The 16,738-nt window shown below is 44.5% G+C and overlaps 1 protein-coding gene across 10 annotated transcripts in view; it reads right to left on the bottom strand.

The window, feature by feature from the left end:
• The window catches only part of MEGF11 (multiple EGF like domains 11), a 418,300-nt gene that overhangs the window by 230,911 nt on the left and 170,651 nt on the right, over positions 1-16,738 (bottom strand). For all 10 annotated transcript variants that reach the window (XM_083184347.1, XM_083184348.1, XM_083184344.1 and 7 more), the window contains exon 5: positions 2,192-2,284. In XM_083184347.1, the coding sequence (XP_083040473.1) occupies positions 2,192-2,284 (93 nt within the window). The remainder of the gene's footprint in view (positions 1-2,191; positions 2,285-16,738) is intronic.

Genomic DNA, 16,738 nt, shown 5'->3' on the forward strand with positions numbered 1-16,738 from the left:
CAGTGTCCTGCAATAAAGTGTTAAATATCGACTTTACTTCACGATAAGAGCATGCCCGACCGCTTCACGCATTACTATTTGTTTACCAAGTTCTCCCAAGTTCTAGGGTTCCACTCTGATCTGTTATCCAGAAAAAAAAAGCTATTCATTAAAGTAGTGTCTTGGGAAGAAGATTTCTGACCCACAATTAGAGCGTCATGCCTAAAAATGTACTTAAAACAATGTCTGCCGCAGCTGCTACTGCATCTTTCTGATCAAGCCATAGCTGATGGTTTTCCTAGTGAGATGCTCACCGGTCATGGCGATAATACTATTGTGCGTAATAAGATGCACATCAGTGGCACCATGGTGGATTACATTCGCCCTATGGAGGTGCAGAGTCTCTGCCTGAACATAGCTGTTCGTGTCAGTGCGATGGTGTTTATACATGTAGTCCCTGTTCTTCGTCACAACCATGACAGGCCGACATCTAGCTAGCCACCACCTATCTGCGTGCGATTTCGCTCTGCGTCTTTGAGCGGTAACCATCGGAACATATGCTCAGACTGAAAACATTGGCTGCTTACATTTGTCATGGCAACTGAGTCCACCTCTGAATCAGGTCTAGGGAGGCAGATGGGGACCATAACATTATAACCAAGCAGCAAATATATTTTTATAATTCTGGTTTTACACCAGAAATGTGGGTGAGGCAGGGGGAAGTAAGTATATTTACCTGACCCCTGTAAGGATTCCCTCCTTCACGGATGCCTGCGTCATTATTCTGACCGCTGGCTACCTGACCACCGGTCATCTGTATGTATTCCTCTGACCACTATCACTCTATCTTACAACTAGATAAGTTAGTTACAATGTTAATTTGTGCTTTTAAAATACAGGCACTAATAATACTTTGTAAAAATCTAGTTACGATCTAAATATAATTGGCGTGCTTCTTTCATTTGGCAAACATGGATAATAAACCAAGAAAAATGTCACAAGATGATTCTAAATATTTAGTTGAGCGCTGCCAGTTAGTAATGGTGTCCATAGAAGTGCATGAGGAGCCCAGCGGTATAGTTATTTCAGGGACAGATGTGAAAAGGTGCATGGGGAGAGGTGCACACACAAATCCGGGGTCCAAGGGTGCACTGGAGCGAGTGTCTCTAGCCAGTGGAGTAAATTCGTGCCAGTTGCCCGGAGGCAAGATAAATATTGGCACCCACACACAGCACCTAATATAAATATATATATATATATGCATGTGTGTATGTATGTATGTATGTATGTATGTATGTATGTATGTGTGTATGTATGTATGTATGTATGTTATGTATATTATGTTTAAAATAAAGAGAGTGTGATGTCTATAGTCCTGCTAGGAGGGGGAGTCAGCCACAGAAGGGATATCAATGGCTTTCAATGAACTGATTCAGACTTGCAGGGGAGGAGAGGTGCCCCCTTGGGAGCAGGAGCCCGGTGGCAGATGACTCCATTGCCTCCCAGAGTTACACCTCTGCCTCTAGCTAACAGTAACAAAAAGCACAATTAGCAAGATGCATTCAGGCTGGTTGCAGCCTAGCGCTGAGTATGAAGCTTCACTTCATGCAGTGTTTTCATTTTAATGTGATGCCCAATACTTCATCTTACACTTCACACTGAGATGGAGACATTATTGAAAAGGATAATAATGTGCCATTCAAAGAATTAGGAGACACAATGAGAGGCAGTAGAAGAAACTATAAGAGAGCAGATCACCCAAGGCAACGAGACGAAAGGAAAGAAGATACACTGTGCAATCTGTGCTCCAACAAAGCAATCACTCACCGGGAAACAGTCTATTTATCAAAAACAGAGAATGCTAATTATACCACAGTTGGCTCCAGGAAGACTGCCATATTCTCCACATATATCCAGGCCCTGACTGAGGCAAGTAGCAGACAGAGGCTTTGAAGTGGGTGGATTACAAAACATCAATACGTATAACAATATTAAAGGTTGTGTATTAAGTGTTTTGTAAAGGAGTAATCTGAGAGGTGGGTCCAGGGGGCAGCCTTATATAAAAACTAAAAATCAGATAATGATGCTGGTAAAGGTCTCCATAAAACATGTGGAACCCCTCCACTCTCTTCTGCCTTGCCCCTATATGTAAATTATACTGTATTCCTAGCTACAGCTGTGAAGTTATGTGATGCTGTCAGATAGAACTCACCACTGGAACAGTCCACTCCGCCCCATCCTGGTTCACAGTGACACGTATCAGGAGACACACACCGGCCATGGACACACTCCTCTGTGCAGAGTGCTGTGAAGGAAAGGCAGAGAGTTACACAGGGGCACATGCTAGAACTGCAATGTAATGTAAATCAAACATGAACGTTCCTGGACTAAAAGTGCTAACACCCATATCAATACACCCCATAAAAGAATAAAACATTTTTATACATGTAGAACGCAGTCACCATACCAGCGTTCAGTATGTCATCAGTCACAATACCAATAGCATGTCGACAATGATGACGTTGGCATGTTTAAATTGTTGACATCTGTAAAATTATAACATCGACAGACAGAGATATATTATTGACTTTTCCTGGAGGCTTATTGTTAGTGCTAGGGCTGACGTTGGAGTTATACCGCTTTTAGAATGCAAATGCAGGGTTGCACCGGAAGTTTGAAACGGTTCAGTCCCGGTGCGATCCTGCATGTGCGGTCTGTTCACACCGCAAAAGCGAACCAGCAATATTGCCAGTTCACTGACGTCATTATCAGGGGCGGGGGAGGAGGCAGCGCTTAGAGTTGGCGCTGCTCCAAGTACTGCCTCCTCCATAATGTGAACGGAAAACGGGTCGCCCGACCCGATTAACCCGTTCACACCGCAAAGCAACACGGCACCGAACTGGTAAGACCCCTTCTTTTTAACCGGTTCATATTGCCGTGTTGCTACCAGTTAGCTGTAACCGGTAACCCCTTTCACATCGCACCAATTACCGAGTGGAAACGGCAAGACACCGTCTTGAACCCAATAATTAGGTGCGATGTGAAAGGGGTACTAGTGTTGCCGTTAGGGATAGGGTTGCATTAGGATTACGGCTGTCATTAGGGTTCAGGTTGCCATTACAGTTTGGGTTCTAGTCAGGTTTGCCATTAGAGTTAAGGATAGAATTAGAAGAAATGTAACATGTCACCAATGCTAACATAAAATTTGTGCCAGCATGATGCATGTCAACATTCTCAATGTCATCATTATTGCTATTCCAACTATATTAACATTCTCAAGTCAACATTGTTGTGACCATTAAACAGATAATATACAACAACCTCACATTTTCCTGCATTTGCTAAATATATGGCTTTTTCACTTTAGCATTCTTTTGCGATTTACAGCCATGTCTATAGGTTTTGTCTTCTCCAATAATATAAGCTATGCTTTACATATACTGTATATGTTAGTCACAAACATACTGTAGTTATGATAGATTTGTGATATATAAAATATTATCTCAAAGAAAGTATAAGATAGCTGAAGTCTTCTCAGTACTTAATAAAGTAACACTGCACAAAATGGGGCATATTCAATTAGCTGCAGTGCATGTGCAGTCTGGATGCAGTGCACAGAGCTATTCAATTGCTTAACCCAGCACCTATGGGCTAATGTGCATTGACCCTTGGTTTACTGTGGGAGGAAATGGGCTTAACAGTGATTAACTCCAGGTGTTAAAGATTGAGGCTATCCTGCTACATAAGCCGTGAGGTTTATTGAATCCGTCCCAAAGCAGTGGATGCTGAATATATCCCCAAAGATGGATGTACAGTATACATAGGGCTATATATTTATGAATTTACACAAAACCATAAATTATGGTGGGAACAAATGAAGTAAAACCCAAATATTTTTGTAACAATAGTTCCCTATGACCGGGTGGACTGCCTTTAGACTGCCTCTACTCCAGTTTAGTGATTCAGAATCAGCTTACATATCATAGTGCCTCATCAGTCAGGGCTGGCACCGCAATCTCCATCTTACAATACAACAGTTTCCATGTCAGAACACCCAGAAATCTAATTGATACATTTACATTGGGGCTGATTGTGTAGGGCAGTGGTTCTCTACTCCAGTCCTCAAGTACTCCCAACAGGACATGTTTTGTGGAATTCTGTAATAATGTGCAGGTGACTTAGGCTGGGTACACATCAATAGATATATCTGCAGATCTAGATGTTCTCCATACACACTGCCCGATCAGTTATGAATGACGTTAACCTGCCATCCATTTGTTATACAGGAGGTATATGTTATAAAAGGAGAACATACTGTAGCCATGGATCACCATGACTGCAGCTTATAAAACGGGTTGGTATGGGACGCTGATGGTCAAAATACTGTCAGCGTTATCCCGACCGTCATAATACTGATACATTTTAGTAAGTACTGCAATCCTTACAGTCCCCCTATCCAACCCTTACCACAGGTGAAAACCAGAGGTGTAGCGGGTGTACCTATCCACATGGCAATGGCCAAGCCCATATAACACAAAGGTCACACCTCCTCCAAAAGACCCTTGAAAATGTCAGCATCAGGACTATGTGGCCCTTAATCCAGCCTTCTATAAATCAATGTAAAGAGCCGAGGGTAAACATGTTATATAACATTAGCAGTGTCTTGCGCAGATTAAAAGGACGTATTGGGCTTTTTCTACAGTCTATTTTTATATTGCGGCCTAATAAAGTGTCTACATAATAAAATGGATACTCCAGATATTGAAAAGAGCATTTCACTTCCTATTCATCCGTCCTCTAACATCTTATCTACTAAGCCACAAACCTTCACTATATTATTTCCTATATCTCTGCCTCTATTCACATATCTGTGAAGTGGTGCTTGTATCCTGTACTCAACCTTTTAGTAATGACTGGATAAAAGAGGCTGCTTAGTCTATCTGACAGTCCTTAGATATGAGCAGGGTTTTTAGTGATTAGAATGCACACAGGGAAACGGGCACATGTGCAGTGTGTAATGCAGCGGTCGGTCACCAGGACAAGTTCTAGCGAGCTCTGACATCCGTCTCACAGATTGCCAACACATATAGAGGAGACATGCAGGCACATGGAATACTTTTTCATTGACTCTACCTGCGCAAAACCTGGCACCTGTGCAATATCTGTAAATACCTGGCATCTGTATAATATCAATAGGACAACTTTTATAACATCTGCATCTACAGTAACTCCTGCACAGCACCTAGGTTTACCTGGATGTATTATAGTTTCTAATTCATGCATAGCACGTGGCTGAATTATAATAATATAGCAGCTCCTGCATAGTACCTATGTCACAGCCTGGAAGTGGCACTGGCCTCCAGTGCTACTGTGGTCCTGCTGTGGACGGGATACAGTCATTGGGTCTACAGTACAGTATGTTGGTCGAAAAGCATTGGGTCAACGCCGTTAGGTCGACATAGTTTGAGGTCGACATGGGTCTAGGTCGACACAAGCATTAGGCCGACAAGGTCTAGGTCAACAGTCATAAGGTCAACATGGGGTTTTTCAATGTTTTTTGAGCCTACATGTGCTGACAGGTGGTATTTCATGCCCTACCATCCACTAGGGCATGGTGGGAGAATAATATAGTGTGCCCGAAGCCTAGCGAGGCACCGTGCCCGAAGCATCGCAAGCAAAGCGATCGATGCAAGGGGATGCGGTGCACTGGAAACTGTGTCCATGTCGACATTTGAGTAAAAAAAAACAGTGAAAAACCCCATGTCGACATTTTGACTGTCGACCTAATGCTTGTGACGACCTATTGACCTGTCGACTTAGACTTAGACCCATGTCTACCTTTCCCCATGTCGACCTAACGGTGTCAACCTAATGCTTGTCGACCAACATACTGTAGACCAAATGATCCCAACCCCTGTGGACCGTGGACCATGTCTTCCTGTGTGTCAGACAGCTGCAACTCCCACCCTGCCATTCCTGTACACTGCACCGGATGCCTATCACTGTTCTACAGTTTCCCATTTAGTCCAGACCCAATCTGACAACACTGTTTTTTTTTACACCTCATGGCTATATACTTGTTCCAACGGATACCAGCTTCCTACCAGGGAACCCAAAAAGAGGGCTGCAACCTGCATGACAGGCGGAGCAAAGCCCAAGCCTCATTGTGGGGTCCCTGGTGAATACCACTGTCATGTTACACTCCGTGCCTCTGTTCCGGGTACCCACCAATCCCAAAGTGTGGGCCTGTATCCAATATCAATCATTGTGTGGTGACAACTGTGGAAGTCTAGGTACACACACGCCATTTTGTGATAGTATGGCCGCCATTTTGGTTCGCAGAGTTGCGCAAATAAAGTTTCCATACCCGAGTATGCGTGACAATGTGGACCGGAAGAGTAGACATACTATCACATATAAATTCATAATAACACACTTACACGAAATGAAATATAGTTAAAAGGTTTAGAACGCCACACATAGCTTAGTTAGCCCTGCACACACCTGTCTATATCGTGTTTAGTACCGTTCCGTTCAGCTCATTATGCGAAGTATTCCGGTCATTGCGAATATATCGCAATGTACATTGCCCGATAGTTATGGACAAAATCCATAATCCAGAGACAGTTTCTGTTGAAAGTAGTTAACAAAGGAAACTAGATAAAACCGGTTCTTATCCTTGCTGACGCCGAAACCACCGAACAAAGGACTCTTAAAGTTCACTCCCCTGCACCTGGTCAGACCAGGTACAGCGTCTAACCTCCAATCACAGTGGACCGGACATATGATCTCTGACCAATGAGAATGGCCTTTGACCTCCCCTTTCTGACCCTATAAGATAGGCGACCCGGAGCAGGCTCGGTCACTTCGGCACAACTAACTTCCCTGGACCTTCCTACCGGACTATCGCTCATTCCTGAACGATAGTGAGCTCTGACCGGACGGCGCTTCGCATACTAGAGTGAGACGGGTAACGGTTGCATTTCACGGTATTTATCCTTGTAGTATTGTTGGCTGATTGTGTTTTGTATTATTGCATTCTTTCCCCTTTAGCAGAGTTTGTTAGTTATTCATTGTTAGTATATTGTATCACTTGTTATACCTGGTTATTCTTATTTCTGTAACCCCCTTTTGTCCATTAGGGACTTTAATACAACCTTTTATATGGAGTTCTAACCTCCTTACTTCTATTCAGTGGTCGTGTCTGGTTATTCGCATAATAGCGATAAGGTACATTGCGGACTCTGTCCTTTAAAGTATATTCGCAGAATTAGAGACAAAGTCCTGCGAAGGGATCTCTTATCAAGGTATTGGTTCTTAAGTGTATAACATACAATTAAAAGGTACGTTACGCTGCGCTACGTTTTGTTCGCACGTAGCTAGGTATAAAGGGTAAGCAGGTTACGGACACATTACGTAACCTGCGCTTTCCACTTATTGTCTCCCTGGTCATATCATATCAGCATTAACAATTGGGGACATCGTCCGGTCGTTTCACATTCCAGAACTCAGTACCAGGCGTGCGGCCCGACCTATACCAGCAAAAGGGTGGAGGTATTATCCATTGCTGGATAGGCCAGGGGTATTATCCATTGCTGGATAGGCCAGGTCCGCGGCGGTGCGGGGTTCGGGAAGTGCTAGCGTTGAAACCCGGGGCACAATAAGTGAAAGCCACGTGTTTAAAAGCATATATTAAGTGTGTAGTAAACTGTACTTCTGCCTGCCACAAGTAGTTTAACGGGGTATAGTGTCTTGAGTTGCTTGTTCATTACAGTATATGTACCACGTGCGATAAGGTTCGCACACGTGGAATCTGTGTTTATTATAGTACATAGAGGATCCCCTCTGTGCAAAACTATAATTGTTTATTGTTAGTTACCGCAAAAACAGGGACTCCGCCACGTGGCGACAAGTCCTGGGCCTTTTGCAGTAACGTAAAGCGTCTATTGTGTATTACGCAAGGTGCGCGCGCACGTGCCCACATCGGGAAAGTTTCGCATCTTTGTACGTGATTTACGGATTAAGTGCGGGATTTATTTCGCATCTTGGTACGTAAATCTCGGACAGAGTTAAGGGACTTATTCCACATTTAGACGCAATTACTGCGTATAGCGAAACCCGAGCGCAACCTTGCAAATACACTATAGAACACGTGGGTGGCCGATTCATCGGCGGCCTGTGAACAAACACACGTATACACGTGGATGTTCATTGGTACTGCACACGCAGCACACATAGGAATTAAGAAGTGAACAGTATTAAACCACTAGCTTTATTTAAACAGTATAGTAATATACTGCGAATGAAGCGGTGATTAATAAAAGAAAATAAGTTTTTCTTTTTGTTCATTTTCTCATAAGCAAGCAACTCAAGCATTATTTTAATAGATTCCTATAGCTTATTATAAGGGATTTATACCTGCATAAGAATCTAGTGAAAAGCTACCGGCCTGGGAAAATTTTCTGTACAGAAATATTTCAAAAATAAGCATAAGACCTAGGTGTAACTAGCGCCCAGTGTGAAAAATAACTGAGGCGAACGGGTGTGTGACGGCACGACTCAGCGCAGTGTAGTCCAGTGTAGGACAGTCCAGTTAGGACCCGGGTTCACGTGACGACGTGCCCATAGGAACTGCCCCTTCAGTGGAATTAATTCCGCTAGGAGGGTACAAGAAGATATATCGGAACGCACTTGTTTTCGATTAGCTACTTTAGAAATCCGATTTTTGGGGGTATAGGAAAGCAAGTTTGCTATACCCTGGAAAAATTGTGCCGCATCAAGCAAGTTGGCTAGAAGTTCGCTGCTAGTTGAAAGACTTGGTGATTGAGTAACATTACCTCGCATTGTGGGCTCTTCGCTTGATTGCGTTGAAGTGTCGCTGTGTGGAGAAGTGAGTGGTTGGGGAGCTCTCAGATAAGAAATAACCCACCGATTATCTATTAGGCGTGAACGTTTATTCCTGTAATTATGGGTAATAACGGGTCACGCTGTGATAACGTGCATGTTAGGGAGGAAGCAAGCCAGCCAAAAGGATCGGCTGCTTTTATTATGTGCAGGAAGCACGGTGAACTCGCAGTTGTTTACCAAAATAAATGGAGAAAAATGACACAAGGCAGCAAGTTAGAATTTCCCAGTGTTGGTAGCTTCGATCCAGAAATCTTATCGGCAGTAAAAGATGAAATATGCCTACTCTCCAGCCGTAAGGAGAGAGTGAAGCATATAGATATTCTTAAATTGTGGCAGAAGGAAGGACAGGAACAATGGGGAACCAGAGGTCTGGCAATACCTGATGCAATCAGCCACAATAAAAATGCAAATGCAACCGCTGCCACACTAGAATCAGCTCCCCCACCCCCATATGTGCCGAAGGGGTTAATGTCTCATAAGAAAGACCTAAGTAATCATGTACCTGTTACTAACTTGTACCCTGTTTTATCCCCTTACAAGGAAACCCGAGAGGAAAACGAGCAGCTGTTGGCACTGGCCGTCTCTCATGCAATAAATATGATTGAGGGAAAAGCTCAACCCGCTGTTGAGGCCCCAGCACAGGAGGAGGAGACGGCTGATGCCAACAGCATAGTATTGGACTCAGGTAATGATGCACCACACAGTACAGACACAAATGACTCCCAAGCAGGTCCCAGTAATGCGAATGTGGTACAAACATACCCTGTACGCACACTGGAGGTTCCCTATGGTAAGGCAGACAGAGAGGGTGTGATACCTACCAGAAAGATGACCATGCTGAACCCATGGACACGGTTAGAGCTGCGGTCCATCATTACAGATTTCCCTGATCCTAGGAAAAATCTGGCTCTGTGCCGGAAATTTGTAAGGGATCTGGGAAACTCTGATGAGCCCACCAACAAGGATTGGAGAATCATGTTGAGGGCCTGTCTCCCCACTCACATTGACATCCCGAAATTCATTCAGGATAGTGGATTGAAAGTGGACAAGGAGATAAATGATGAGATCAACCAGGAAAATATACGCCTGATTAACGTACAGTTAGGAGTGTATTTTCCTGCAGCAGTGGAATATAGCAAGATATTCACTATCAAACAACAAGATGGTGAAGTAGCTAGCGAATATTTCAACCGGGGTTTGATGGCGGTATCAAAGTACACTGGTGTCTCCGAGCCTAAGGACGACCCCCACCTGAGGGAGCTGATTGTCTCTGTGCTGGTGGAAGGGCTTAGCGAAAACCTGAGAACCAGAGTCCAAACTTCTTTCCCAAATTGGCGTGGAATGACAGTGGATGCCCTACGGGAATCTGCTGTGGACCACGACCGCAACATTAAAAAGCGCAAGGAACTGCAAACTGAGAAACTAATGATGGTTAGCATCCAAGCCCTTACTAATGCCCCAAACAAAGTTGCATACCAACAACGAAACACCAGGGACACAGGCAGAAAGCCCATTATTTGCTACAACTGCAATAAGGAGGGACATATGGCAGCACAATGTAGGTCAGGAAACCCAAGGAGTTACCAAACACATAGGCGAGAATGGGAATCTCACAAAAGTGAGACACGGAGATACCCAGCCCCTAGACAATGGGAGGAGACAGACAGGTCACGCAACATGCCTCCTCCCCATCTGATGGCTGACACTGTGCTAAGGGCAAACCAGGTCAGACCATAGGAAACAGGTCATACCTGTATCCTACAGCCAGTTAGACTAACACAACACCTTGGAGAGGAACCTCAGGTGAAGGTTGATATAGCTGGAGTAAGACAAACCTTTTTGGTTGATACAGGGGCGGCCAGATCTGTTCTCAACACTCCTCTTCACTTGGGTTTCACTAACCAATCAGTAGCGGCAATTGGGGTAACAGGAAAAATACAACATTACCCACTGACGAAACCAGCGGAGGTTACAATCGGGCCTCTGCATACCAAACACTCTTTTCTGTTGGCTGCAGCGGCCCCGACTAACCTCCTGGGTAGAGATTTACTTTGCAAAATGGGATGTGTCATCTATTGCACCCCCGATGGGGTATTTCTGGACACTCCTAGAAATCTTACACAAGAAGTGCAAGATATGCTGGATAGTCCTCAGAGGCTAATGTTGTGTTCCACTGTTGTAGAATCAAATCCATCTAGGGTAGCTGAAATTACAGCACAAATACCGAGTTCCCTTTGGACTAAAGATGGACAAGATGCTGGGCTGATGGCAAATGTAGCTCCAGTAGAAATCCGCTTAAAAGAAGGCAGGATAGCCCCAAAAATACCGCAATACCCTTTAAAACCTGAAGTTGAGCTAGGAATATTTCCAGTGATCCAACGATTGCTCCAACAGGAAATCCTAGTTAGAACTTCCAGCACGGCCAATAGTCCCATTTTTCCTGTGAAAAAGAGCGGGGGGAGGGGCTACAGACTAGTGCAGGATTTGAGAGGGGTAAACAAGGTAGTTGAGAGCCAATTCCCCGTAGTGCCTAACCCAGCTGTCATCCTCATGCAAATCCCACCTCACTGTACCCATTTCACAGTCATTGACTTGTGTTCAGCATTCTTCTCCGTCCCTTTGCATCCTGACAGCCAGTATCTGTTCGCCTTTACTTACAGAGGAGTACAGTATACCTGGACACGACTCCCCCAAGGGTTCATAGACAGCCCCAGCATCTTCTCCCAGGCCTTGCATGATTGTCTGCAATCCTTTCAACCCATGAGCGGTTCGATACTGATACAATATGTCGACGACTTATTGTTGTGTTCTGAGTCACTGGAGTCATCAGTGGATGACACTAGACAGCTACTGATGCATCTCTCAGAGACAGGACATAAAGTATCAAAGGATAAACTACAATTATGCCAGATCAGGGTTAAGTATCTGGGTCACTGCCTTACCCAAGGGCTGAGACACCTCACCGACGACAGAATCCAAGCGATTCAGAACATGGTACTGCCACAGACCCAACATCAGATCCGTACGTTCTTAGGCATGTGTGGATACTGTCGCAATTGGATCCCAGGATTCTCTATTCTGGCATTACCACTGCAAGAGATGGTTTCCTCAACTAAGCCTGATCGGGTCTCTCATACTGAGGAATCTGAGCTGGCTTTCGAGGAACTAAAGGTGAGCCTAACAAAGGCCCCAGCACTGGGAATGCCAGATTATGGGAAACCCTTTGAACTGTACGGAACTGAATCAGGTGGGTGTGCGGCAGGAGTGCTTGTACAAAAACATGGTGATGCCAACCGACCAATAGCGTACTACAGTGGCCAGCTGGACACAGTAGCACGCTCACTCCCAACTTGCTTACGAAGTGTGGCTGCAATAGCACAACTAGTAAGTAAGAGTGAGGACGTAGTGCTGGGACACGATTTAACTGTTCATGCTCCCCATGCTGTCTCTGCTCTCCTAAATTCTGCCCAAACACGTCATGTGTCCTCAGCACGGTTCACTAAGTGGGAACTGGCGCTGATGGCCCCAGTAAATATTACCATCAAAAGATGCAACACATTAAACCCAGCCACATTTCTTCCTCATGTGCCCTCCAAGGCACAAAGGGTGGAGGGTGATGGAAATGTTGCTGAATATGGTAAAGCAGAGTTTAGTGAGAGTGAGGACAAACATGATTGCATGACCTACCTGAATCAGACCTTCACAGCACGTCCTGACATAAGCGACAGCCCATTAAGTGAGGTAGACATAACCTTATTCACAGATGGTAGCTGTCATAGACAGACGGAGACGGGAGAGCTTTGCACAGGCTACGCGGTAGTAGATGGAGAAGGTATTGTGGAAGCTGAACCCTTAGGACCACCTCACTCAGCGCAAGTAGCGGAACTGGTGGCACTGACCAGAGCATGTGAACTGGCTAAAGGGAAATCAGTGAACATATATACCGACTCCAGATATGCTTTCGGAGTAGTCCATGATTTTGGAGCCCTATGGCGCCTCCGAAATTTCATGACGGCGGCTGGCACACCAGTGGCGCATGCGACGTACATTAGGAGACTTCTGGGAGCTATCCAGCTTCCAGACAGAGTGGCTGTTATCAAGTGCAAAGCTCACACATCAGAGAAAGACCCGGTGTCACTTGGTAACAGCCGCGCTGATGAGGCAGCGAAAAGGGCCGCATGCCCTGTAAATATTTTTACCCATCCCACCAACCTTTGTACACTGAACATGGTATCCACATCCAAACTGATAGACATGCAGAATTTGTGTTCCCCACAGGAAAGAGCAGTATGGAAGTCGAAGGGATGTGGCCAAGAGTCCACCGGACTTTGGAGAGATGGACACGGGAAACCAGTGGCCCCCAGAGCATACCTTCCTAGTCTAGCCGAGGCGGCCCATGGGCTGACACATCTTGGGAAGGAAGGTATGTGCAAGCTGGTAAAGGCCTACTGGTGTGCACCAGGGTTCGCTTCTCAAGCAGGTAGAGTGGCAATGTCATGCCTCACCTGTTTGAGGAAGAACGTTGGAAAAGCCATCCCAACAGAGCCATCCCACATCCCTCCTACAGAAGGCCCTTTCCAGGTAATACAAATCGACTTCATACAGTTACCACCCTGTAGGAATTTGAAATATGTATTGGTTTGTGTTGACATGTTTTCCAGCTGGGTGGAGGCTTTCCCCGCTGCCTCCAACACCGCTACCTTTACAGCAAAGAAAATATGTCAGGAGTTTGTCTGTAGATATGGTATCCCAAAAGTCATTGAGAGTGACAGAGGCACTCATTTCACAGGAGAGGTCTTCCAAATCATGTGTAAACTCCTGGGGATTAATAGTAAACTTCATACTCCATATCGTCCCCAGGCGAGCGCCAAAGTTGAGAGAATGAATGGTACTATTAAGAACAAATTGGGTAAAGTTATGGCTGAAACAGGGTTGTTATGGCCAGAGGCACTGCCTATTGTGTTGTATAGCATTAGGACCACTCCCAGGACTCCGCTCAACCTGTCCCCCTTCGAGATACTGTTTGGTCGGCAGCCACACATCATGATAGACCCACAGGATGATCTAAAATGTAATAATGAGCTAACTGTACAGTATATCCTAAAGCTAAACAAACAGCTAAGGGAGCAACAAAAGCAGCTGAATTTTCTGAACCCTGATATGCCTACCGAAAATTGTCATAATCTTAAACCAGGAGACTTTGTTATGATCCGAAATTTCTTACGCTCAGGTTGTTTGATAGACCGTTGGGAAGGACCGTACCAAGTTTTGTTGACCAGCACTACATCGATTAAAGTCGCAGAGAGAGAGACTTGGATACATTCGTCCCACTGCAAGAAAGCCAGTAACCCAGAATCCCAGTGTGCAGAGAGCGAGAGAGAAGAAGTGTCGCTAGAAGCATTGTTTCGGGAACACTGAGAAGCAGCCAAGGTCGAGCAACCTGAGTGAACAAAGGTCTAAGAGCAGAGCAAAATAAAAGTCTCCTGGGTAGAGATGATGGAAGGACTCCAAGCAAAAGGTTCACAGTTATGCATATATGTCTTTGTTTTCTTTCTGTGTTCTTTCTTTCATCCAAAAATACTTGGTGGCTGCCACATTCTAGAGCGATCGGAGCGGAGTCCTGACAGTGTAATAATGGACCCAGATATGGGTGAGGTAGAATCCCTAAACCAGCTTGACACTTTGCCCATGACAGGAGAAGGTAAAAGGTATGAGGAAAACGTAGTTCAAGGGCTATGTGATGATTTATTGTCTGGTGAGTACTGTGTCTGTAGGTATTGTCAACCTAAAATGGAAGAAGGATGCATCCAGCGATGTCAGTCGACCAGTAAGGCAACTACCGGCCAACATCCTTTGAGTGATTACCACTCATTAGTGGGTAAGGTTTTAAACCAAACAGAATGCTGGGTGTGTTCTCAAGTATTACATAAAAGGAGTAGTGTAGGCCTAGTCCCATACCCGCTTAATATTTCAGAGATAAGCGTATTAAACAAGGGGAGGCCATTGGATAAGAGATACCTGTATACCAGGTCCCCTAGTCTTAGATTACACCCATACCAAGTGGATAAATCCCTGGTATGTATGAACTTCTCAAGTTCCAGAACAATTGGTACTTGGGAAGTGACATGGCAAAACCAGACAATAACTTACTCCCAGCGTCCAGATGGAGAGCCCATAGATAAAGAATTATTGTTAAAAATCCGAACCAGTGGAAGACACTATAAATATGTTTACACGGTGAAGAAAAGTAAAATGATGGCCGGCAGAGTATCAGCCGGCTACTGTAATATGACCCTACAGCCAGAAACATGTGAGGAACGAGTCAGGGAGCAGGGGACGGGGATGTTCTTATGGATAATGTGTGACAAGATAATGAAATACTCTGTCCCTTATTTTCTCCCTGACGATGTTTATTACATTTGTGGTAGAAGGGCGTACAAATGGCTCTCCATGAACTACGTTGGTATTTGTTATCTAGGCAGAGTGTTACCGGAAGTGATGACCCTCACACACGATGAGATGATAAACGTACACAGAGGTATTTCTCCTCCTTACACTCATACCCATTATGACCAAATCCATAAAAGGGATTTAACAATAAGAAAAGAACCCCTAGCTTCTGAAATGATACACGAGTCGTTCGGTATCCAATTCCTCATTGCATTAGATATCACCCATACCGCCAGAGGAGTTATCAATTTTAAGTATATACAAGCATTAGCAAGCTTGGTAGATAACATCACTGAGATTTATGATGACACCTTTAGATACACTGGGAAGGAGTTACAAGCGTATAAAAGAGAGCTAGTTCAACATCGAATGGTGTTGAACTATCTGACAGCGATGACAGGAGGATATTGTGTCACCCTCTCTACACAGTTTGGGGTGAAATGTTGTACATATATCACCAACAATACTGAAGACCCAGAAGAAATCATCGATCACCGGATGGATGAGATTCTTCAGCTTAAATGGGAATTTAGAAGGGAACATAATATCAGCCTGGCAGAAATAGGTAACAAAGTTAGCGAATGGACCTCCTGGTTGAATCCAATGCACTGGTTCTCTGGTTTAGGAGAATGGGCGCAGGGGATCATAGCTAGCATAGGAAAACTCCTTCTCTGTATCGGTGGTGCCATCATAGTCTTTGTGCTATTGTTCAAATGTTTAAAGGTGGTGACCCGGGGAAAGGCAAAACGTACCGAAATCATGAGTGTAAGAACGAGAGATACAGAGGAAGACCAGAGTTTGGTATATGACCCTAAAATCGAAACCACCTCCCTTTAAAGAAACCATATTTGTGAACGTGTATATGTTGTAACCGCCCCTGTTTTTATTTTTATCCCAAAATTGTACATTATCCTTCGTGACCCTGAGTAGATTGTTCGATAAATGCAGCCCATCGTTTATCCATGATCCTGGATCGGCCGAGAGCAGATGGTTTACTCCCCTTATATGTTTATTTCATGCATCCCAATTTCTCTGTTTGGATTATGAATTTCTGTATTGTCGTGTGAAATGTTTTGTAATGTAACAGTTTTATATTTACTGTTAAAGGGTGGACTGTGGAAGTCTAGGTACACACACGCCATTTTGTGATAGTATGGCCGCCATTTTGGTTCGCAGAGTTGCGCAAATAAAGTTTCCATACCCGAGTATGCGTGACAATGTGGACCGGAAGAGTAGACATACTATCACATATAAATTCATAATAACACACTTACACGAAATGAAATATAGTTAAAAGGTTTAGAACGCCACACATAGCTTAGTTAGCCCTGCACACACCTGTCTATATCGTGTTTAGTACCGTTCCGTTCAGCTCATTATGCGAAGTATTCCGGTCATTGCG

Source organism: Crinia signifera, chromosome 4 (assembly GCF_055691185.1).
Source record: "Crinia signifera chromosome 4, ASM5569118v1, whole genome shotgun sequence".
Classification (NCBI taxonomy): domain Eukaryota; kingdom Metazoa; phylum Chordata; class Amphibia; order Anura; family Myobatrachidae; genus Crinia; species Crinia signifera.